Raw genomic sequence first — 22,309 nt, 5'->3', positions numbered from 1 at the left:
CATGGCTTGCGGGTGCAGGCATGTCTGAATACCTCCCCGTCTGCCTGCTGCCCATCCCTGCCCCTCACCTCGGAGCTGCGCAGCCTCCTACCACCTCACCCTGGCATGAAGGCTCCACTAGGGCAGGAGCCACCTGGCTAAGCAGTGGGACCCCCGGGGAGGTGTTGGTGAACACGTGCACGCTGGCTTCACACGGTGCCCTTGTACAACCTTGCACCATGGCCCCTCATCTCTCATCACCAGGCAGGGACCTGGCAGCCCCACCAGACCCTGCTGGGTGGAGGTGGCCCTGGGTCTGAACGGAGGACCCTGCCGTTTTGGTGATGTTCTCCTCAGATCTGCGTGGTTTGGCCCTAAGCAAGGTGGAGGTGAAATAGAGAAGGTAAAGGCTGCGCATTGAAATGGGAGGAGGCAGTGCTGGAGAATGGGCTGGAGGGCTCTCCACGTCCCCAGGATCCCCGAGCCGCTCCGGCAGATGGCTGCAGCCCTCCCGCCCTGCTCCAAGGAATACAAATGTGCGGCAGATACGGTTACCCAGCCCCAAGAGCGGTGTTAGCTTTCAGCTAGATCGATATCCCTGCCTGCCTGCATCTGAGGGAGCACTCAGCTGGCAACCCAAGCCCGGCCAGGAGGAGACACCCGCCAAGGCGCTGCTGCCCGCTCCAGCCCCTGCCTGTCCGTCTGTCCGTCTGCCTCGGCGCGGAGGCAGAGCCAGTGCCAACCGCAGCGCTGTTGCCGTGCTGTCGGACTCCGTCATGCGTAAAATGTAATAAATAGGGCCATAAGCCTTTTACGAAGTCTATTTCCACTCTTGGATCCGGGATTTAATGCATGGCTGCTTAGAGAGGCTGAGGATTTCAGGGGTCAGCAAGGCTAATTGCACTGCTGGAATAAAAGGGCGCACGGCAGGATGCTGTGCGTGGGTGGGAGGGGGTGCCGGGGGTCCCAGCCGCCCGCTGCGCTGCCCTGGACCCACACACTCCCCACCAGCAGCCTGGGAACGCAGCGGCCACACGTGATGGCTTGGCGAGGGATGCGGTCCCCAGGGACCCCTCCTCGGCTGGGCACTGGGGGCTTTTGGGGCTGGGGGGGGACCGTGCCAGCTGGGGAGTCATATGCTGCAGGTGTTTGGTTCCCTGCTGCTCCATGGTGTCCATGGAGGTCTGGCTGAGCACGTCTGACTGGAGCTCTTGATCTTGGGTTACCTGGAAGCCAGGCAAAGCCTCTGGGGGGGCCGAGGGCCAGTGAGGGTCTGGGTTGTCTCGGTGCAGGCTGGTAGTGCTGGGCTTGGCTGGCCCCGGTGCCAGCTTGGCCCCTGCCTGCAGCATCTCCTTGAGCTGCAGAGGGGAGGCGGGTACCACCCTGCCAGGCTGCCCGCTGTGCCGGCTGGCCCCGACACCGTAAACTGGGGTGCGAAGGGATGTGTGTGCTCGGAGGTGGTACCTCCAGGGAGGCAGCCTCACCAGGAGTGGAAACGCAGTGCTGGGGTGAGAGCTGGGGGCACAAATCCCAGGTGGGTGCCCCAGTGCTGGGTGTGCGCTGGCTGGCACGGGGCTGGGGGCCGGGACCTGAATGTGCTTTCATGGAGGCGTTGGGGAGGGACCAATGGGATGGGCAGGCTCCGCTTCCCAGGGACAACCAGCAGCCAGCACACGTCTCCTTACTCCTGTAAGGAGAGGGGGGACCCAGATGCCCGGAGGCTCCCAGGGCTTCACCCTGTGCCAGCCGGCCGCGCAGGGCTGGCAGTGCCGTGCCGCCGGCCGTGGCAGACGGAGAACGCCAGCTCCGCTCAGTTACTTCCCTGGCTGATCCCGTCATCTCCATCTCGCGCCAAGTGCTGAAGTCGTCATGGAAACCGGCACGGCGGCAGCCTCGCCAGCAGCTCCCGCCCGGCATCCTCGCCCTCAGCCACGGCGGTGGCGGGTGGCCGGCTCGGTCGGCCGCTTGATGCTGGTCCTCCTTCCTCGAGGGCATCAGTCTGCTGCTGGGGTCCAGCGGTCCCTTCCCCGGCGTTGTAGCAGGGCCCGCTCCGTTAGCGTTCCCCAATCCCAGAGACAGCCTTGCAGAACGCACAAAAAAAAAAAGAAAAAGCCCCATAGTATTGCTATACTGTATTAATAGTACAGTATTAATAGCACCTGTTCTCGAGTTATCTTTAGCAGCACCGTTCCCACCTCCATTCATAACAGCCATTGCACGGGCACGATTCTTCTCCCTGCCACCCGGGTGGCTTTGAGGTAACCCCGACTTCCCCCGCTCACCAGCTTTTCGTTTGGCGGTGGAAAGGGATGCTCTGCAAACCTTTCCCTGCAGTGGGAAACAGCGAAGGGATTTTTTTTTTCCAGGGTTAATTTTTCTCTGGTGACTGTAACTCTGAACTCTGCTTGCCTTTGCCTCTCCTCCCACGGCGCTTCTGTCCGGTGGGGCTGTGTCGTGCCAAAGGGTTTCTCCCTGGAGCATCCCTGCTGGAAGTTCCACACTGGTGCTGGGATTTTGCTTGATCAGTGGAGGAGGCAGTGCCTGAACTTGACTATGAGGGACGGAGTATTTTCCGCTTCTGTTTCAGTGGGTGTTTTCATAGGTTTCACGCTATGGTTCTCCCTTCCCAGCATCTTCCATCTTCAGAGCTCACGCAGGCTCCCGGGAGGGTGCAGGGCTTTGAAAGGGCTTTAAGGATTCATGGGTTCAGCCCACCGCTTTGAGGCAGCATCTCCTACCACTGCCAGGGAAAGGCTTATTTCTCCTACTCTTGAACTCGACAATCACAGAGTTGCTCGGGTTCCTGGGCTAATCTGTTCCTGCCTTTAACGAGCTGCCTCATTAAAGTGTTTTTTTTCCCTAATAACCAACCCTCCGGGCTGGGTGAGAGGCTGGTGAGGTTTGACTGCAGACAACTGGAGACCTGTGGGCTGCAAAGGGCTTTTCCAGCTGCTTGTGGGGGTGCAGAGTGAACAGCAGCCCTCTCCTCCTGCCCGGGGCCGGCAAGGCTGTGAAGGGGCTGCAGCCCAAAGCACCTCAAACCATGGCTCTCCTGGGCTCCAGCACCACATTTACCAGACCTGCAAACCGCAACGGCGCAGCCGAGGGAGGCAGGTTGCACTGGGGAAGGCACCAGGCCTTGGGGTGCAGCAAACTGGGGATACTGGGAGTAAGCTGCCCTGCTGGTGTGCCACACTGGGGCTGCTCGGCATCACCCTAGGAGGCAAACCCGTGCCTGCACGCTGCCGAGCGGGCATGCCTGTGCGCCTCGGGCCCGGGAGGTGTCTGCCCAGCCTTAACGAGGGGGTTTGAGCTTGTTGCCTTGGTGTTTGCAAGCCGGGGCTGCTGGTTTCGATAAATGGAAGTGGAAATCTCCCTCCCGGGGGGACCCGCTCCATGTGGAGCAGTACACACACAGCCTGCGGCCCTGGCCTCCCGGGAGCATCCGTCTGGCGGATGTCAGTCCCACCTGGTCCCCCCGCATCCGTGGTGGCTGCCGTGGCTGAGCAGGGCAGAGGGGCTGGGAGCCCTCGGGGCCGTGGCTATGAAGGAGCAGATTCATCAGCGCTTTTGGCAACGCGACAGCATTTCACGGCTGAGCCAGCCCCCATCTCCAGGCTGTGGTTTTTAGGGTGGCAATGATGCAAGGCACCAGGAAGGTGCCTGGTACCGGCGCTGCCGGGACTGCTCCGTGTATATATAGCTGACCCACTTGCCGAGCGGGGGCTGCCGGCCCCTCCTGAAGCCACGCTGGGGGTGCGTGCAGGCACCGGGGCTGCCAGGGACTGCCCCAGCATCACACAGGGCTGCGGGCAACTGGGCTGCCATCGCCGGCTCTGTGGAAGGGCTGCAGGAACTCTCTGCTTGCAGGCTGCAACTGCCACTCGGGGGGACACGGGCTCTGTAGCCCCCCAGCCTCCCCCACCCACTGGCACCCCGGCTCTCCCAGGGAAGGAAGGGTCCCTGGTGTCCCAGCAGAGCTGGGAACAGGCAGGAATGGCTGCTGGAGGGACCAGCCCGAGGCTCACCGGGCTCTGCCTGGGCTGAGGCAGGATGCTCAAGCCCCATCCCAAGAGGCAGCCCAGCCTCCAGCAGGGTCAGCCAGCCTCCCGGCCATCACCCACTCCTCCGGCCAGGCCTGGGGGTCGGCTGCTCAGAGCCTGGGGGTTTGGATGCTGGAGCAGCCGCGCTGCTGCTGGCCTCAGGTCTGCAAGAGCAGGCGTGCGTGGGGGCGTGCGTGGGGCATGCGTGTGCACGCAGCAGCGCCGCAGGAGATGCAGAGCGGAGGTGCGTGGGACATGCGTGTGCACGCAGCAGCGCCGCAGGAGATGCAGCACACGGCGCCCATGCTGCCCGCCGGGACCAGCCCCACCACACATGCTGGGCACGTGTGGAGCCCAGCTTATTCCGTGCTGGTGCTGCCGGCGTGCGCCACGTCCCGCTGCCCAGCCTGCCCAGCTGGCTGGGATGGGGTGGCAGAGGGACCTTGTGCCTCTGTCCTGGTGGCTGAGGAGCTGTGCTGCTCCTTGGGGCTCACGTCATCTCAAAGGCAGAGTGTGGTGGCTTCCCAGACTCGTGTTCCCATGGGGGACAGGGTACAAGGATGGGGCCGAGCAGAGAAGGTGGCAAGAGGAGAGTGAGATGTAAAAGATGGGGACACAGCCCCCCTGTGGGGTCATGTTCCCTTGGGCCAGAGGGCTCAGGAAATAAGGGTCCACCAAAATTCATGCCTCAGACCACTCTGAGCATGGGGTGAAGTGGGAAGGACCAACCTCTTCTGGGTGAGCTCGTACTGTTGCCGCTATAGAAGGGGGGGTCTGTGCCTGTGAAAGGTGGTCTGCTGTTTGGTAGGAGAGGGGTAGCCCCCAGAGGCTATGGTTATCCAAGCTGCCCCAGGTGGCTGCAAGAGCCATCTCCTGTCCTGGCCCACCAGTCTTCTGGCCACCCCAAGCCCAGCCCTTGGGGCTGAGCATCACAGGGGTGTCCATGTGTGGGGACAAGGTCTGGTGCCAAATTGCCCACCACATGAGGCTGCAGATGAGACCGTGCCTGAGCTCTCACCCGCAGCGAGATGCTTTGCAGCATGACACCAGCGTTGGCATGGGGAGGTGGGTGCCATGAGAGTCGGGGACACGGCAGTGGGTGGCACAGAAGCCTGGCAGGGTGGCCCTGAAGAGACCATGGGACTCAACCCCATTAACGGTGCAGTTCCCTCCCTGGGACCAGGCGCGTGGCCAGGATGGTTTCCCGAAAAGAGCCGCTATCCACACGTAGTTGCCTCTGACAGGCTAGAGGGGACATGGTGTTCCCATCTGGTGGCCTCTTGAGGTCCCTTTGGCTGGGTGTTTCCAGAGCTGTTGTGGTTGGCACACCTGGAGAAAGGCATGTCCCCAAGGTAGGTCACAGCAAATCGCTTGCTGCGGAAAGGGAAATTAATTATAGGCGCTTTGCTGCACTCCAGGCAACTGCAAAGGCTGATGTTTCTCCTGTTGGACGATAAACTAATTGTAACGCCAAAACCTCAACAAAAGCAACACGCTTAAATGCTTTCTTAATTAATAATTCTCAATAATTACTTGACGTCAATGACCAATAAACATTTCGGAGAAGGGAAGTTGCTGTTAAGTGCCCGGTACCTTTGCTTCTCCAGACGCTGTGCCTGGGTTCCTGCAGCTCTGATGAGTCCCACAGAAGAGCACAGGGAAGGCCAAGCCCGATGTTTTTAAAGGAAAACATTAAGCAGGAAAAACGTGATTATTCACGTGCATGTCCACAGGGAAAAGAGGAGGGAAGCTGAGCAACCGCTCAGCCCTGCTGCTCGCTGCTGAGCAGCTAGGGAGGGATGGCGATGCCAACAAGGAGACGCCCAGAGGGGTGGCACCCATGGGTGCCCCTTTCCTGTCCCTGTGGTGCTGCTGAGCCCCTGGTGGGGTGCTTTGCTGGGGGCAGCATGAGGGGGAGGGCATCTTCCCAGGGAGCCCGAGTTCAAGGGGTCTTCGAGGCCCTGCTGAGCATCCTGCACCCATGGAGGGTCCCTTCCCTCCTGCAGGCATCCTCCACATGCCTCCTCCTCTTCCTCCTCCTCCTCCTCCTCCCTCCCATGGCCTGTCTGAGGGCAGCATCTCCCAACTCAGCGCTGCCTGTCCTGAAAGCATCACCAGCTGCATTTTATTGGGTGGGAGTTGGGGGAGACCCTGATCCATCTGCTGTTAAGGGGAGCCTCAGGAAACCTGCCATTCGTCCTCACCGCGGTGCTCCTGGCTGCAGCACAGTGCCGGGAGGGTTAATGTCGTCGTAGTCCTCCTCCTCCTCCTCTTCCTTCTCCTCCTCTCGGCTTCACAGCCATCTTAAAACCGCTGGAGCAGGAGCTTTGCAGTCCCTGTTCCCACTCCTTTTACAGTATGGACCAGCCGGCCAGGGAGCCCAGCCGGCTCCTCCATCCCTCCGGCTCCTTTCCTTCTTTGGATGTCCCCTGCGCTTGCTGGCCGGGCACTGCCTCCCTCCCGTGGGACCCGTGCCCCTGGCGAGGGGCGGTGGCTGGGGCGAGGGGCTACCTGGGGCTGGGGAGCAGCAGGCACGGGGTGCGATTTTTGCAGAGGTTTCTCTGGGATGGCGCTGGGTGTCTGCCAAGAGGGATGCCAGCCGGCTCCCGGGCACCGTTAGCACTTAGGGAGCCCTTTATAGCTGCAAATCCCTTGGCGGGTGTGAGTGAAATCCTCCTGGGGGGAAAGATGGGAGAGGGTCGTTAGCCAGAGGGCGAGGAGGGGAAACTGAGGCACGGCCAGGGGACTCGAGCTGTTCAGGGTGATGGAGCCTGTTGCAGAGCATCCCATCAGGGATAGGGACAGGGCTCCTTCTAGCAGGGCAGCAGCAAAGCCTCACCCAGCATGTCACCATCCAAAATAAGCTGTGGTCTTTGGGGGGGGAAAAAACAGTGATGCCATGGGAGGCCCCCCCAGCCCAGAGAGCTGCAGGCAGGGAGGGCAGAGCTGCAGGCAGGGAAGGCAGAGCTGCAGGCAGGCAGGCTGTGCTCCCCTCTGAGCTCTTCACCCATCTGCCGCCCCTCACATCTGGACTCGGGGGTCCCGGGGGTGTTTGCTGGTGGCCGTGGGAGAGTTGCTGGAGCATGCGCTGCTGTTGCCCTGACGGACGGACGGACAGCCACAGCCGTCCATGCTCCTGGCGCTGCATCCCCAGTGCTCCGTGGCCTGTTACCCAAATACCAGCTACTGCCCAAGGGCTTATGCCCCCCGCGAGCCTGGGGAAAGCAGGGGAAAGGCCTCTGGGGCTGAGGGGGGAGGCAGAAGCAGAGCGTCCGTGTGTCCTCTCTCTGCTGCTTCAGCAGATGTCAGCACGGGGAGGTCATCCAGAGATCATGTTTGGGTTTTGTATTTTTTTTTTTGGGTTGCTGTAAGTCTTCGTACGTAGGATGGTCCCTGAGCAGGGAATGGGGTGAGAAGGGGAGCAGCCCCCAAAGGCACGGGGAATTCTTTGATGTGCTCCTGGATCGTGAGCCCAGACATTCCCCCAAAAGAAGGGATGTTGCCATCTGTAAGGTCTGGCTGAGGAACATAGCGTGGGACTGGCAGCCCACCCCGAGCGTGGGGGTGCAGTGAGGGTTGGACCACTTCAGGCTTCCCCGTGCTCCAAAAACATGAAGGTTGGTTGGAAGATTTGAGATTTGGGGGGAAGGGGTCAAAACATTTTCCCCGTCTCTGATCCTCAAGTGGGGACTGAATGGAAATTTCAAGTCTGGGAATATCCCATTTTATCCAGGGTTGTGCTGAGGGATATTCCCGGGCACAGGGCTCCCCATGAGCTTGCAGAGCCCCAGCTCCCTCCCCTCTGTGCCACTGTGGGTTCCCATGGGTCACTGGCAGCAAAAGTCTTGCTGCAGCCCCCACGGCAGCGGGGACACCCCATGGGGGGTGAGGACCCGTTGGTTGGAGGGTGACGCTGTGTGGTCTGAATACTGGGGTGCATGGGTGCAGGACTGGTGTTCCTGTGGGTGCCATCAGCCCTGGGTCCAGCCACTCTCCATTAGGGATGATTAATGGATTAACCCCTTCCCTCCTGATGCTTTCCAGCCTCCTGCTTGGCCCATGGGGTGGCTGTGGGGGAAAGGCCAGGCGGTCTGGGGAGCTGGAGGGCTGTTTCCTTCGGCCGGAGCTGTGGCCATGGGGCAGGAGCCGTGGCCATGGCTGGTGTTGCTGGCAGCGGGGCCACCCGGGGAGCAGGTGTCCCAGCATGAACCGGCCGGCCGGCAGCGCCGGCAGCAGGAGGCAGGATGCCTGGAGTTCCCGTCCTGCTTGGCCTCGTCTCAATGGGACTCGGCGCCAAGAGGCGGGGTGGGGGGGATGGATGCTGGGAGCAGCCAGCGGCGCCTTGGCCCAGCCTGGCTTCCCGGCCGTGCTGGGGTAGGGGCTGTCTCGCAGCACATCCCCCTTTTTTTACCCTTTTCCTAGCTATAGCGCCGCAGGCAGCCAGCACAAAGCCTGGGGTTTGGTGGCAGCCATCGCCATATGGCTCCCTGCCCCTTCTGCCTCTTGCACGGGGTCCCTGCTCCAATGTCCCCACCAGAGAGCAGTGGGAAAGCTCCTGGGAGCTTGCTCTGCCCAGGCAGGAGGCTTGTGGGCAGCTCACACCAGCCCTACATCTCCTGGGATGGCTCTGCCAGGGCTGTGGGCTGGGGTCAGCGCTGGGGTTTTAGCAGGAGCACCTTTGGGGTCCCAGCTGGTCCCACCCCCCCAGGTGAAGGGGCCATGCAGCTTGGCCCGGGGTGGGGAGGCTGCGTGGGGCAGCGTGGGGTCGGCTGCCAGGGGAGCAGTGCAGTGGGTGGCAGTCAGCAGCATTTTATGGCATCCTGGGCTTCACCACTCTTGCTTCTGCCCGTGCCTCAGCCCCGTGGCAGATGCCTTCATGCCATGTCCCACAGCCAAGCCTGGTGGGATTTTGTGCTCTCCTAGGCATGCAGGACGTGGTCTCCATCCTCCTCCTCTGCCTGCCCTGCCCTGAGCATCAACACCTTCCCCCCCCAGGACTGCATTTCCCATTGGTGAAAAGGTTTTCTCAGGAAAACCTTGGCAAGGTGTCATGGAGGCTGCAGGTCCCCAGCAAATTTTGGGGCACGTCTCCTTCCCTCTGGGATATGCAGCAGAGGGACAAATCCCGGTGTTTAGCAGAAAAGAGTCCCTCACCTGTAGTCCCAGTGAGCCAGCAAGTGGAGCCGGGTGGAGGGCTGGCGTCGGTGGCCGGTTTGGGTGAGGATGAGTGCCTGCCTCTCCTCGGCAGGGAAGCCACAGGGAAGCTGTGCATCCTTCACCAGGTGGTCTGGGTACCGCTGCTCTGGCCAGGAGCAGGGGGAATCCCTTCCCACACAGGCAGGACCTGCTCATGCCAGCGCATCTCTAAACCCTTCTGAGATGCAGAGCAGGGGAATCAGACCCACAGCATTTCACCAGCAAACTCCCTGTTCAGGAGACACCCAGGGAGAAGGTTCATGCCCTATTTTATGCTTTGCATCCTGTTTAAGCCAATGTGAGCTTCTGCACTGGGTGTGTATGGGCAGTCTCCGGCTGTGGGCGAGGGGGAGCATCAGTGCAGTGTCCTGGCTCCTCTCACACCAAATCCAGAAGCCAGCAGGGTAATAAATGAGGGCTCTATATTTAGATGCAGCATCTGGAGAAGCTCCATGGTGTTGCCAGCAGATTTTACTATTCAGCGCAGGCAGGTTTCCCCGCTCCTCCAACTTGGTGCCACCTTTGCGGAGAAGCTCGTCAAGGACATCCAGCACCAGCTGGAAAAACACCCCAAACAGAACACCTGAAACCCGCAGCAAGAGCTGGGCGCCTGCCGAGGGATGGGTAGAGCGGAGCATCCCAGGGAGCCTTGGAAGGAGCTGGCTCGGGGCCCATTTGGTTTGGCAAACAAAACAGTCGCACTGAAGTTTGTAGTAAAGCAGCGTGTGGTGGGGATGGAGCCATCCCCTGTGCCACCCCAGCCTGGTGTCAGCTCCTCTCCTGGCTCTGGTGCTGGTGCAGCCAGGCCGGCATCTCTCTTCTCCATGCACTGGCTGATTCCTCTCCCTTTTCCAAGGAGCCGAACAAAGCCAGGCTCTGCAGCACGTCTCCCTCTCCACATTCCCACTGGGGCTCCCTGGATTCGTGGCAGGAGCCCCACAGCCCTGGTGCAGGGGGGGGGCTGGCTCCATCCCACTTCATCCTGCCTTTCAGCACAGCGTCAGCTATCGCCCTGCGGAGCTGCTAATCCATACGGTGCCTAAACCTCCAGCAGCATCTTGGATGTGCCGCTGGGAGCAGCCAGGGATGGGTAGGGAATATTCTCCTGCTGGAGCCAGGGCTGCTGACTCAATCGGCGGCATATGAAATATGAAATTCCCGATAATCCATGTTGAAATTTAAGGAGAGGCTGAAGTGTTGTGCAAAGGAGGAAGAGCCCTGCGCGGAGCCGAGCTCCAAGGATTCCTGCTGTCACATAGCATGAGGCTGGTACCGGCTTGGGAAGGGTGAGATTTGCATGAAGGTGCCCGGTGCTTGGATCTGGGTTTTTCCCCCCGTTTTGCAACAGAGGCTGTTCGGAACAGATTCTCTCCCTGTGCTGGTTCCTGTCCCTCCCTAGCCCGGGGATACTTTCTCCAGGCAAAGCCAAACACTGAGCCATTGCCATGAGACTTGTGGCTGAGCCAACCAGTGACAGACATCTCTGTCATCGTGACCGACTCTGCCAGAGTCCTCCTTTGTGGCTCGCAGCACTTTGCCTGTTTTTTCCAGCACTCCTCCAAATTTTGATCACAGCAGGTCACAGGGAGCAGTTCGGTTGGGTTCCCGCATCCCACCGAGGATGCAGACAGGGTGGGAAATCCCAGCGTGGCCACGGTGCCAGGCAAAACTCCCCAGCAATGGGGGCAAACAGCCCCTTCCCCACCTCTGCTTGCACCCTGGGGCTTGCACGGCCCTGGCTCCCTGCTCTCTGGTGTCATGTGTGTGCGCAAGCTGGGCATGGACAACCTTTCCTCTGGTTGCCCGTGGTGCACGCTGTGCATCAGCAGTACGGGGACACTTGAGGACACCTCAAGGACTGTGAAACCTGCTGATGGGGCTGGTTCACAGCTGCGCTGGGGGATAACAGCACATGGTGCCGGGGGACGGTGAGCCCCCGCGCCTGCCCCCACCTCCCGGGGCACCCCAGCAGGGGAGAGCCCCTTGCTCATAGCAGGCACGGCGTGTTCAGCGTGGGGACGGAGGCACCCGTGGGAGCCTGGGCAGCTGCCTGCAGGGGACTGGCAGCCGTTTGGGGAGGAGGAGGAGGAGGAAGGCACCTGACTGCCAGGCAGCAGTCCAACTAGTTGAAACAGCTCCCATTGCAGTTTGCATAACCAGGCAGGGCTCGGCCGGGTCCGGGGACACACCGCTCCACGCGGTCCCCCACGGTTGGGAAGCGCACTGGCAGAGGAGCGCTGGATGGAGAGGCCGAGGGGTTTGGCCACCGCATGCCATGCCCACCGTGCCCACCGTGCCAGGGGCTCCGAGGCGCAGGGGTGGCTCCTTCCCCTCCAGCAGCAGCAGGAGGGTGCGGAACCAACTTCACCCGTGGGCTCAGCGTGTGTGGGCAAGGGTCTCCTGCCAGTGCCGTGCTGAGTGTGGCCATGGGCCTTACTGCCCTGCCTCCTCCCACTGCCCAGCTGGAGCCACGGCGCTCCTCTCCAAGGTGACATTGGAGGATCTGCCCAGGAACACCTGGCTGTAGACCCAGCTGGCAGCCCCCGGGACGGGGAGCAGGAGCAGGCGAGACAGACAGACAGACGGATGGTCTCTGTGGAGCGGGGAGATGGCCGGGATAAAAGCAAGGGAAAGAGGAGGTGTTGGGGCTGGTAACTGGAGCTGCTCACATGACTGGGGAGCTGCTGCCAGGCGCTGGGACCGTTCAGAGTGTAGGAAGGTGGCACACCAAGCAGGCTCCTTAACCCCTGCAAGCCCAGTGTGGGGATTCGGGCCAATCTGGGACATGGAGCTGCCAGGGCAGAGGTGGCCTCCCGTGCACCAGAGGGGAACTCTCAGCTCCGATACTCCCAACCTGGAGGCAGATGCAGGGGTCAGACCAGTTCCTGGGCACCAGGCGGTCAGATCCAGATTTCCAATCTGTATTTCAAGCTGGCCTGCCCCGAGTTCTCTGGCTTTAGGTTGATCCCTGGATTAGGTGGGGTCAAAAATGGGGAGGGGGACAACATGGCTTGGGACCAGGCAAGCTCAGGGCAGGGTTGTGAGGGAGCTGGCACAGGACATGGGGTGGGTAAAAGGGTCTGATTTAAGCATAAGACATGATGTTTGGGGGCTTCACCCCTACTGGTTTGGGGGGAGAAAGGAGGGGTCCCAGCCGCCAGAGCGGGGAGCAGCCTGGGGGGCAGCTCCCCTGTGCCCACCGCAGCCGGTCAGGCTTGGGTTTTGGGGAGGAGAAAGGTGTGGTCCCTGGCAAGGAGGAATTTGGAATAGGGCGAAGCTTTGTGGATGTGGGTGATCGCCCAGGTTTGCATGTGCTCCTGAAGGAGAGTTTTGCCCTCAGAGGGATTTTTCTATCTGGAGATCTCGGAGCAGTTTCTTTCCTGGGTGAGTCAAGTTGTTTGGGGAGGTGGGGGGAGACAGGAGCGCCTGGTCCCGACGCCGGGGAAAGTTCAGAGGAGCAGCCAGGTTGGCTCCTCGAAATGTTCTCTGCAGAGCCAAAAAGCAGGTCCCCAGGGGCAGGCGGCCTGGCTGGGACACCCACTGCTTCCCGGGGCGCCGGCAGCGCTGCGGTGCGGACCCGGGCACAGCGGAGCCTCGTGGCGGCTGGTACAGCAACCGGGAAATCCCCAGGCCAAACAGGTTGTGCCAGTGAAAGTGCAGCCCCAGAGGTGCTGCTGCGGGATCACGCCTCCACCAGCCACCTCGTGAGCCGTGTACCCAGCCTGTGGTCACGGGGGCTGCTGTTACCTGCTCTCCTTGCACCGTCCTCTGCCTCAGTTTCCCCACTGTAGTAACTGCAATAGTTTCAGTACTGCGGGTCAGTGATTTCCTTGCACTGGTGATGCCCACCTGGAAAATACCCAGCTGTTCAGCATCCCCCTTTCCCCAGAGTGTTTTCAGGTGGTTTGAATCACTGAAGGGGTGACGCAGCCGTGCCAGCTCTCCGCAGTTTTGGGGTTCCTGGGCTGGCGAGCCCAGGAGGTGTCAGTGCTCATCACATGCCTGCCCACCAGTGCCCAGGCTCCCCCACTTCCCTCTCACTGGCTTTCCCGGGGAGCAGGGGCAGAGTGGTGCCGGAGCAGGGCCAAGCCGCGACCGTGCTGGGTGGTGATGCACCTCCTTTGGCCAGGACACCTCCAGGCGCTGTGCAGAAAATGGGCAATAATTTAATCAGGGAAACTGCAGCACCCGGCTGATGGACCCAGACGGAGGAGGGAGAGAAGGGAGTCCCAGGAGAAGGAGTTGGGGGAACCCCTCTCCTTGCTCTCGCAGGAGACCCTGGTGATGGGGAGCAGTGTGGTGCAGGCAGCATGGCCGTGCCATGGGGTGGCAGTGCCCCGTGTGGGACTGCAGGCAGGAGCTGCAGCAGGGGCAGGCGGTGAGGGGCAGCTACCCAGCAAGGCAGCGAGGGCTGGGCAGGGCTGGCGCTTCCACCCCCACCGGGATATGGGCCCAGGCACGCATGGACCAGCCTGGTGGGAGGGTACAGACAGATCTGAGGAGTTTTGCCCTTACCACAGCGCTTTGCATCCTTTGACGCCTCGTGCCTCTAGCTGGAAACTTCATTTTTCACTGGGAGCTGGGCATGGTGGGGGTTCCCCCAAACCCCCCCTGGCAGGAGGGCCAGTGCAGCCAGTCTCTAGCAGGAGAAAGGGTCCATTGATGGTCACGGTGGGTTGGATTTGGTGACCCACAGCAGAGCGTGGCACTGGAGGGTGCCTGTGGCAGCAGAGCGCTGGGGCTGGACCTGCTGGGAGGTCAGGCTAATGCGGGAAGATCCTCCTTGCGCCGTCTTAACCCCAGCTTGAACCTTCTCCGTCTCCTGCCTTGTCCTGATTAACGCTAAGAGGGTGCTTTGCTGCTGGCAGTGCGGGCAGCACCGAACAGCGCAGGGCAACACGCTGCCTTCCATGGCAGGGGAAGGCCTCCACACCTCTCTGAGCTTCGGTACCAAACCTGCAGGCAGGCAGGAGATTTGCTTTCCTCCCTCCCCTGCCTGCCACCTCCCTGGCAGAAGTGACTAGGAGTGCTCCCGGCAGGGGACAGGCTGCCTGGACTGTCCCTGCTCTCCACGGGAGCATCAACAAGGTCCAAAAAGGCTCCTGTGTCTTGGGGAGGTGAAGAGCACCCTGCAGATGATGGGCACAGACCTTGTAGAGGGGTGACACTGGGCTGTGGTGGCTGGCAGTCAGCAGGTTGTCTCCACCTGCTCCTCATAGAATCATAGAATGATAGAATTCTAGGTTGGAAGAGACCCTTGGGATCATCGAGTCCAACCATCTACCCTACTCTACAAAGTTCTCCCTACACCATATCCCCCAACACCACATCTAAATGGCTTTTAAACACATCCAGGGATGGTGACTCAACCACCTCCCTGGGCAGCCTATTCCAATGCCCGACCACTCTTTCTGTGAAAAATTCTTTCCTAATGTTCAGTCTAAACCTACCCTACCTCCTCAGATGTGCATCTAAAGGGATGGGGTTTGGGCTGGCTTTAACCTCGGCTCCCGTTTCATGGCCGTGGATCTGCTGTCATGGGGCACCAGAACGTGCTGGGAATTACATCCCCTGCCAAGCACAGCAGAGCTGGGCTGCGTGCTGAGCCGCTGCCACCCCAAAAGCCCTGTGTTTGGTGTCCCGAGCCGGGGGAGGAGGATTTCTCAGCAATGATAGTTCATGCTGAGCTGGCCTCCCCTCATTTCACAGCATCGAGGCACCAACCCCAGACCTGGTGGCACCGTGGGGTGAGTGGCTCCGGTGCAAGTGAGAGCCTGCCCCTCCGGCACACTCACTCCCTGCCACCTGCCCATGGACCCCAAAAGCCTCCCAGCTTCCCCGTGTTGTCTGTGCCAGCCTCCGGGAGTAGGTCAGGGATTCCCAGGACCACAGGTTGTGTCTGTGGCTCCTGGCAGAGGCAAGGGGAGCTTCCCAAGCACAACAGCGGAGAAGATGCCGAGGCTGTGGCTGCAGGCAGGGAGCATGGCTGGGGCTGGGCTCACCTGGGCAGCTGTGGAGCTGGAGCAGAATCCCCACGTGGCACCACACGGCGATGTCTGCCATGGTCCCTGCGGGCAGGGGCTCTGCTTCCCTCCTTGTGCTGCTGCGGGTTCAACCTCACCCGTAGCGCGGGGAGCTGGAGGGACGGTTCCCCGCTGCCTCCTGGGTCCTCTCTGCTCTTCCAGCCAGCTGAGAGGCACCAAGAGCTGCCAGTGCCAGGGGGAGCAGTGCCCCCAGAGCTGAACTGGTGTTAGCTGGGAAGGGCTGTGCCACGGGAGGATATCTGCACTACCCTCTAGACAAAAAGGACCTCATGGAGCCCCATCAGCCTGTTGGCCGGTGACCAAACCTCCAAAGGAGCCCCTGCAGCCACCCCGACCCTGGGGAAGCCACCTCTCTGCCCACAAGCCATCATGTGGCTGCTGGCTGCTAGGACATGAGAAGAGGAAGGTCTGAAAATAATCGCCCCCTCATTTTTTCCTTTCTCAAGGAGGGAGCTGCCACGGTGGGGAATTTTTGTGACCGGTAGAGCTGGCTAATGGTCAGCTCCTCGGTGAGTCAGGCACTTGCCCCCTCCCACAGTGCATCCTGGCCCCCTTGTGCCACCAGCCTGGTCTCAGCTTGACCCCGCTGGTCTCAGCCATAGTGCCTGCTGCTCCTTCTCCTGCTGGGCATCCTCTGTGCGGAGCTTCTCAAGGTTGTAGGGCTTGTGCCAGCTCTTGCTCCGTCCTTGCCCCACGCAGGCTGTGCTGCTGGAGAAACACTACAGCAAGGTGGTGAGGGCAACACCAGCCTGCTCCTGCCCGTGCCACCCTCCCCATGGCCAGGGGATCGCATGGCAGGGCTGGAGACCTCCCGAGATGAGGGGACATTTCCGTTCCCACTATGCTTTTGTCCCTGGCTCAGCACATGCCAGTTGCTGTCTGTTGGTCCTGCCTTTGGTTTTGGGGCAGATAACAAGGAATTTCTTAGAAACCACCACCAGGGTTCAAGCCCAGGCCCGTGCCCTGCCTGGCTGATGCCACCCAGCAGTGCCAGCCCCACTGCCTGCAGTGGAGAAGGGAGAAGGCTGGCAGCAGCCTCCGGCACGGGCATGTTTTTGGGTGCTGGGATGTGCTGTGCCGGGATCAGGGAGGGGTTGGGTGGCATTTGCCGGGCTAGCTGCTGGCAGGGCTGGCCTGGGGTGCTGCTGCCTGGCTGGAGGGGTGCAGGATAACGCTGTCACCCTTCTCTTGCCATGGGAGACGCCGTTATCAGCATGCCGTGTGTGCCTGAGCGCGCTGGCACTGCCCAGAGAGCCCTTTGCCTGGCAGACCGTGTCCCGGGGACGCGGCAGCGGCGCAGCCGGCGTGGCACAGCGTTTGGCAGCAGCCACCGTCGGCAGGTGCTGTTTCCATTAGCCGGTGTTGAGAGAGGAGCGTCCCTCTTTGGGAACAGCCTGTTCCTCGCTGCCTCTACCTGCTGCCCCCCTCCACTCGCACGGGGCAAAACAACCATTGGTTCTCCTTTCCTGCCCTTGCCGAGTGCTCGGCGGGGCCGGAGGGTGCCGGCAGCGGGGGCCATGGGGTCCTGCAGCCCTGGACTGGCCCATCCCAGAGCTCGGGCAGAAATAAAGTGGGCTCTGTGATTTGGAGCCCAAATAAACGGCTACCGGGCATAGTATGAACACGCAGCTCTGTAACCTGTGATATACTTTGCTGCTGCCCTTCTTCCTAAACCCGACACACCTTTGTTTAAAGTGTTCCAGCAAAGTGTTGTTTATTCAGGGCATTATTACCAGTATCTCAGGCTCCTTTTTTCTATCCTGTGACTCAGGGATAGTTTAGTGCAATTTCTTAACATCTTTTCTCCATATCAAAGATATCCTGGCAGGTTCATGTTTATTGTTTGCAGTTAATGTTTAATATTTCCTACTACTGGCATCTCAGGGTTGATCTTAATTACACCCTTCTAATGTAAGACAAAAGTCAGCGGGCGAGCCCACGTTCACGCTCGGGCTGCGGCTCAAAGCCTGGCACCCAGCACCTCTCGTCCCACTGGTGCCACCAGGACGGGTGCATGGGGCTGGGAAGGATGGGACAGAGAGGGATGGGATGGATGCATGGGGCTGGGATGGATGGGACAGATGCGTGGGGCTGGGACGGATGAAATGGGTGAATGGGGCTGGGATGGATGGGACAGATGCATGGGGCTGGGGTGGATGGGACAGATGCATGGGGCTGGGATGGATGAAATGGATGCATGGGGCTGGGATGGATGGGATGGATGCGCAGGGCTGGGATGGATGGGATGGATGCACAGGGCTGGGATGGATGGGACAGATGCATGGGGCTTGGATGGATGAAATGGATGCACAGGGCTGGGATGGATGGGACAGATGCATGGGGCTGGGATGGTTGGGATGGATGCCCAGGGCTGGGATGGATGGGATGGGTGCATGGGGCTGGGATGGATGGGATGGATGCCCAGGGCTGGGATGGATGGGATGGGTGCATGGGGCTGGGATGGATGGGATGGGTGCACGGTGCTGGGACACACCATGGGCTGCATCGGGAGGGTGGCTGCTCCACACGTGTGGGTGCTGGGTGGCCGGCGTGGGGCCCGGCACTGCCACGGTGGCTCCCACGTGCCGCAGCAGCGCTGATGGGCAGTAGTTGTTTCTGAGCAGCCTGAGTGGAAGAAAGGATCAACCTGCTGTTTGTTTTGCCCAGGCCTTAAATGCTAGAGCTGGTTTTGCCTCTTGCTGGCTGGGCTGGATTGTTAAAAGGGATTAGAACAAATTAAAAAAACACGACAGAGTGGTGAAAGCGCCCTGCTCCTAGCAGGACAGCAAGGGGTTGCACACCTCCGTGCACAACCAGGAGCCTGGGAGATTTCTCTGCTCCTTTTTTCCCCCCCAAAACTGAGGAGCTGCAGCTTGCTGTGCCCAGCCCTGCCTCTGCGCTCCGTGTGCCTCCCTCTGCTGTGTCACCTCAGCCAGTTTGCAGGCAGGGTCCCCGCTCCCTCTCTGCCTCCCGAGGAGTGACCGCTCGCCCTCCACTTTGGGGGCTCTCAGGCTATAAATATCGGGGGGTGGCGAGGGGCGGCCGGGCCAAGGCACAACCCAACACCGCCTCTCCCTCATTCACAGTGACATTTTGTCAAATGCCAGTGGGGAAAGGGGTTGCTTATCTGCTGGCACAGGCTCCGGTGACCTTCACAGCTCTGGCCAGGTGCCTCCTTGCTGTATTTACACTTATTTATAGCTCTCTCCTCCGTCCCCACTTCTGCCCTCCTCCCTGGCACTGTAGGGTGGCTGCCTGCCCCATGCAGGTCCCTCTGGGTTGGAAGGGAGATGGCACATCCGTGGGGGTGATAAGGGGCTGGCAGCACCCAGCTTCACCCCCCGGGGTGCTGGTGACCTGACCGCATGGGAACCATGTCCCCTGGGTGGGAGCTGTGGGGACAGCAGGATGCACCCCGGGGGTGGACGGGGCTGGGTTTGGCCCCGGAGTGAGGTCATGGAGGGTTTTGGGGTTCTGCGGGTGCCCGTCCCTGACTGCCCAAGCATGGCTCCCACTTGCCCGAAGCGGGTAGCGGGGTGGGCAGCCGTGGCCACCACTGCAGCAGCCAGCCAGAGTTCATCCCGCTGACACAGCCGTGTGGTGCCCGTCTCCCCGCGTGGCTGTAATCCCGTTTCAAGCAGTCTGTAATTACGGATTTCCCCGATAAGCCCAGACGGCTCTCTCCAAAACCCCTGCCCAAGGATTTTCTTTCCTTTTTAGAGACGAGCCCGGGGTGAGGAGGGGGAAGCTCCCTCCCTGGCCAGGAACGCGGGCACCGGGAGCCGGCGCTACCCGTGCCACCGAGGGAGGGCTGGCAGGAGCGGGCACTTCGTGTTCTCGGCATTTCTCACCTTCTGCTGGTTTGGGTCCCAGCCTAAATGCTACTGGCTAATTTGGGGCTCTGTCTCCAGCGCTTGTGGATATATATTTATCCTGTAATGTTTTGGGTAGGCACTGGGCTGTGAGGAGGGAGGAGGCTCCATGTGGGGCTGAGTCACCGCTCCGGCTCCTCGCCGAGGAGATGGGCTGCTTGTTTCTGCCCGGTTCCTTCGACCCCTCTGAGGAGCTGCCACTTTCCTTCCTTCTTTCCATGCAGCAAAGTGGCATGTGAGTGACGAGGCAATTGCAAAGCCTCCTGGGGCCGTGTGTGCGGGCGGCAGTGCAAATCTGGCCTCCCGGGCTTAAACAAGATTAAGTTCCCGGGAAGGCGCTGCGCCTGTCCAGCTCCTTCCCGCCGGCAGACTTCACAGGCTGGAACTTTTGCAGCCTCACTAAGCACAGGCACAGCACAATGCGTGTGCCATCGCCCGGAGCCCCGCTGTAAAGCACTTGGCCACGACTTCAAGGGGCTGGATGGACCCAGGGGTTTTTGCAGATAAGGGAAATTTCTACCGGTGCTGTTGTGGGGGGTGTGAGGGAGGAGAGGACCTGCAGGTCTCTTCGTCACGGTCACTGCCCCATCGCCACCCCTTCTGAGCTGCACCGAAGGCAAAGGCCAGCTGAGCTCTCTTGCTTGCCCTGGTTTAGGTTGCCATTGCCTGGCAGCAGCAGGGCTGCAGTTCCTCCAAGATGGTGTCTGGAGGTGGCATCACCCCTTTGCTCCTTTCCCAGGCTCGCCGCAGGGAAGGCAAAACCCCAAAGCACCAGCATTTGCCCAAAGGCTGCTGAGCTCCAGGTGGCAGGATCTCCAGTGTCTCCAGGCTGGCCCAGACACACATGGATCCAAGGTCTGCTCTCAGTGGGCTCGCTGACCCCCAGGAGCCAGTAGCCCAGCCCCAGGCAGCCTCTCCAGCCCCGCTGAGCCAGGGCTTTGGTCTGAGGAGCCCAAGTTGACACTGAAAAGGAGGAAAACATTTCCTGTCTCGTTGATCCAATATTTGAACTAGAGTTGGGCTTGGAGAGGAGACTCATGGCTCTGCAGAGATAAGAGCTCACATGCTCCTGCACCAGAGTTAACGCTGCTCCAAAGCAGGAGAAAGACTTGAAAGGGGAAATGTCCCACCTGCTGTCCCCACAACGTCAAGATCCAGCACTGAGCTGAGCTCAGCGGGGCATCCTTGGATGTGGCTCCAGTCAGTGGCTGTCCCCACTCTGCTGCAGGTCCAGTCCAGAGCTGCTGGGGACACTAGAGTTGGTTGCCCTCATCCCCCACCCTCATGATCAGTCAGGGAGACGGAGCCAACCCCCATGCCAGCTCCTCGTCCTGCTCCCCCTTGCCACTGTCCTGAGAAGGACAAAGATTGGGGACTTTGCAAAGGGACAGGGAGTTTGAGCAGCAGGTGCCCTGGTTGGTGCGGTCCCCAGAGCACCCAGGAGCTCTTCCATTTGCAGTCCCAGGAGATGAAGGGATGCTGACCAAGGAGCCACCAGAAGCTCTCAGACTGATGTGCTCCTGTGGGGTTTCCAGGAGAAGGCATACCATAAGCTGTGGAGGTGGCCATCCCCCCCTGTCACCCACAGTGCTGAGGGAGAGGCCTCGCTGGTACTTGTCTGAAAACATTTAGGTACAGCCAAGGCTCCTCAGGACAGGAGAGTTGGCGAGGTGACCTCTGGATGTCCTTGAGTGCTGGCTCGGAGACTGTCCCTTGCTCTTTCTCGCTGTTGCCAGCTCTGCTGTGGTGGACATGGACGGTGGGGCTGGCCGCGGGTGGTGCAGCCATGGCAGAGCCCTTCTGCTCTCCTGGTTGTCCCCAGGCACACACCAAGGCTGCTGCTGGATCCAACCAGCCTTGGTGAGGGCATGAAATGAGCACAAACCCTTGGTGTGAGGGTCCCCACCAGCCTCCTGGGACAACCCCTGCTCCCACGATTGAAGTTCTAAACCCCTTGCAGCAGGGAAGGGCTGTCCGAGCTCAGCAATAAATTAATAAAAGCATTAATGCTCCATCCTCCCAGCAAGCAAAGCCTCTGCAGAGGCAGAGCTCCTTGCAACAAGCAAGGCAGTATCAGCTGCCTCTTTGTCCTGTAATTGCCATTGCGTTTCTGCTAGGGCTGAGGTCAGAGTTGGTTCACGCTTTGAAGAAAGCCGAGGAGGATGTCTCTGAAGGGAGGCTGTTCCCCCAGATGCCCTCCAGCTTTTCACCGTGGCTTTCAGGTGCAGCTCCCTGCACTCCTCCTGCCGGGGGGGATGACCAGGCTTGGGGTCCTGCTCCCTCGAAGGATGTAGGTCTGTGGCACAGGGGCACCCGTGAAGCTCTTGGCATCCCTCTTCCCTGGAGCAGGGATTCATCAGACGAGTCACAAGGAGCTGCCGGCAGCTTTCTGGTTGCAGCCACGCTGCAGCGTGCATGGGCCAGGTGTCTGGGCTGGAGGATGCCTCCGAATTTTTGAGCATGTCTCCATGGGTGTTTGCTGGCTGCACACCAAGAACCCATGGCTGATCTTCCTACAAACTCCCGAGTAAAATTAGAACAAAAGTTCACTCCTCTCCCAAGGCAGCAGGAAATGCAAAGGGTGGGAAAAGAGAAAGTCAGAGCAGAGGAGGTCCAGTGCCCGCAGGCAGCATCTCCATCACTGCTGCCACCCCCCTCCTGGGCAGGGGCTGGGTTGTCCTCCACCCCCACAGCCAGCCCAGAGGGGCTCTGCTCTCAGTGCTGGGCTCGCAGTGCTTGAAGCGATGGATTCTCTCCAGAGAGACAGTTCCTGGGTGGCCGGGGTGGTTAAATGACCCTTTCTAGCAGAGGGGGCTGGTCGGAGCTGCATCTTCACCCTGGGATGCCCTGACGGGTGCCCATGCCCGTGGCCATGCTGAGCAAAGGCTCTCCGCGCTTTTTCCGAGGAGGATGGGGACTGACACAGGCAGAGCTGGGATTTTGGGCACTCGTGACCTGTGCTAGCCGGGCCCCTGGGAGCATCCGCTGCCAGGCACTGCCCTGGGATGGCTGCACACAGCGTGGCGGCACCGGGGCACTGCTGCCTCCGGGGTGCCCAGAGAGGGCAGCTCAGCAACATTAGATTGCAGGAGTTTATTTTTACCCGGCCCTCTTGCCAATGGGGACATGTCACATCTGTGGAGTTGATCAAAAGACATCCCGAGCCCTGGTGTCA

General features: G+C 60.6%; 1 protein-coding gene across 1 annotated transcript in view; it reads left to right on the top strand.

The window, feature by feature from the left end:
• The first annotated feature begins 4,223 nt into the window (after window positions 1-4,223).
• The window catches only part of PPARGC1B (peroxisome proliferator-activated receptor gamma, coactivator 1 beta), a 33,970-nt gene continuing 15,884 nt past the window's right edge, over window positions 4,224-22,309 (top strand). The window contains exon 1 of the mRNA XM_014947739.1: window positions 4,224-4,367. Coding sequence (XP_014803225.1) covers window positions 4,224-4,367 — 144 coding nt within the window. The remainder of the gene's footprint in view (window positions 4,368-22,309) is intronic.

This window comes from Calidris pugnax, unplaced genomic scaffold (genome assembly GCF_001431845.1).
Source record: "Calidris pugnax isolate Ruff unplaced genomic scaffold, ASM143184v1 scaffold27, whole genome shotgun sequence".
Classification (NCBI taxonomy): domain Eukaryota; kingdom Metazoa; phylum Chordata; class Aves; order Charadriiformes; family Scolopacidae; genus Calidris; species Calidris pugnax.
Note: the sequence above shows the minus strand (reverse complement) of the source record. Positions and strands in the feature narration are given on the sequence as shown.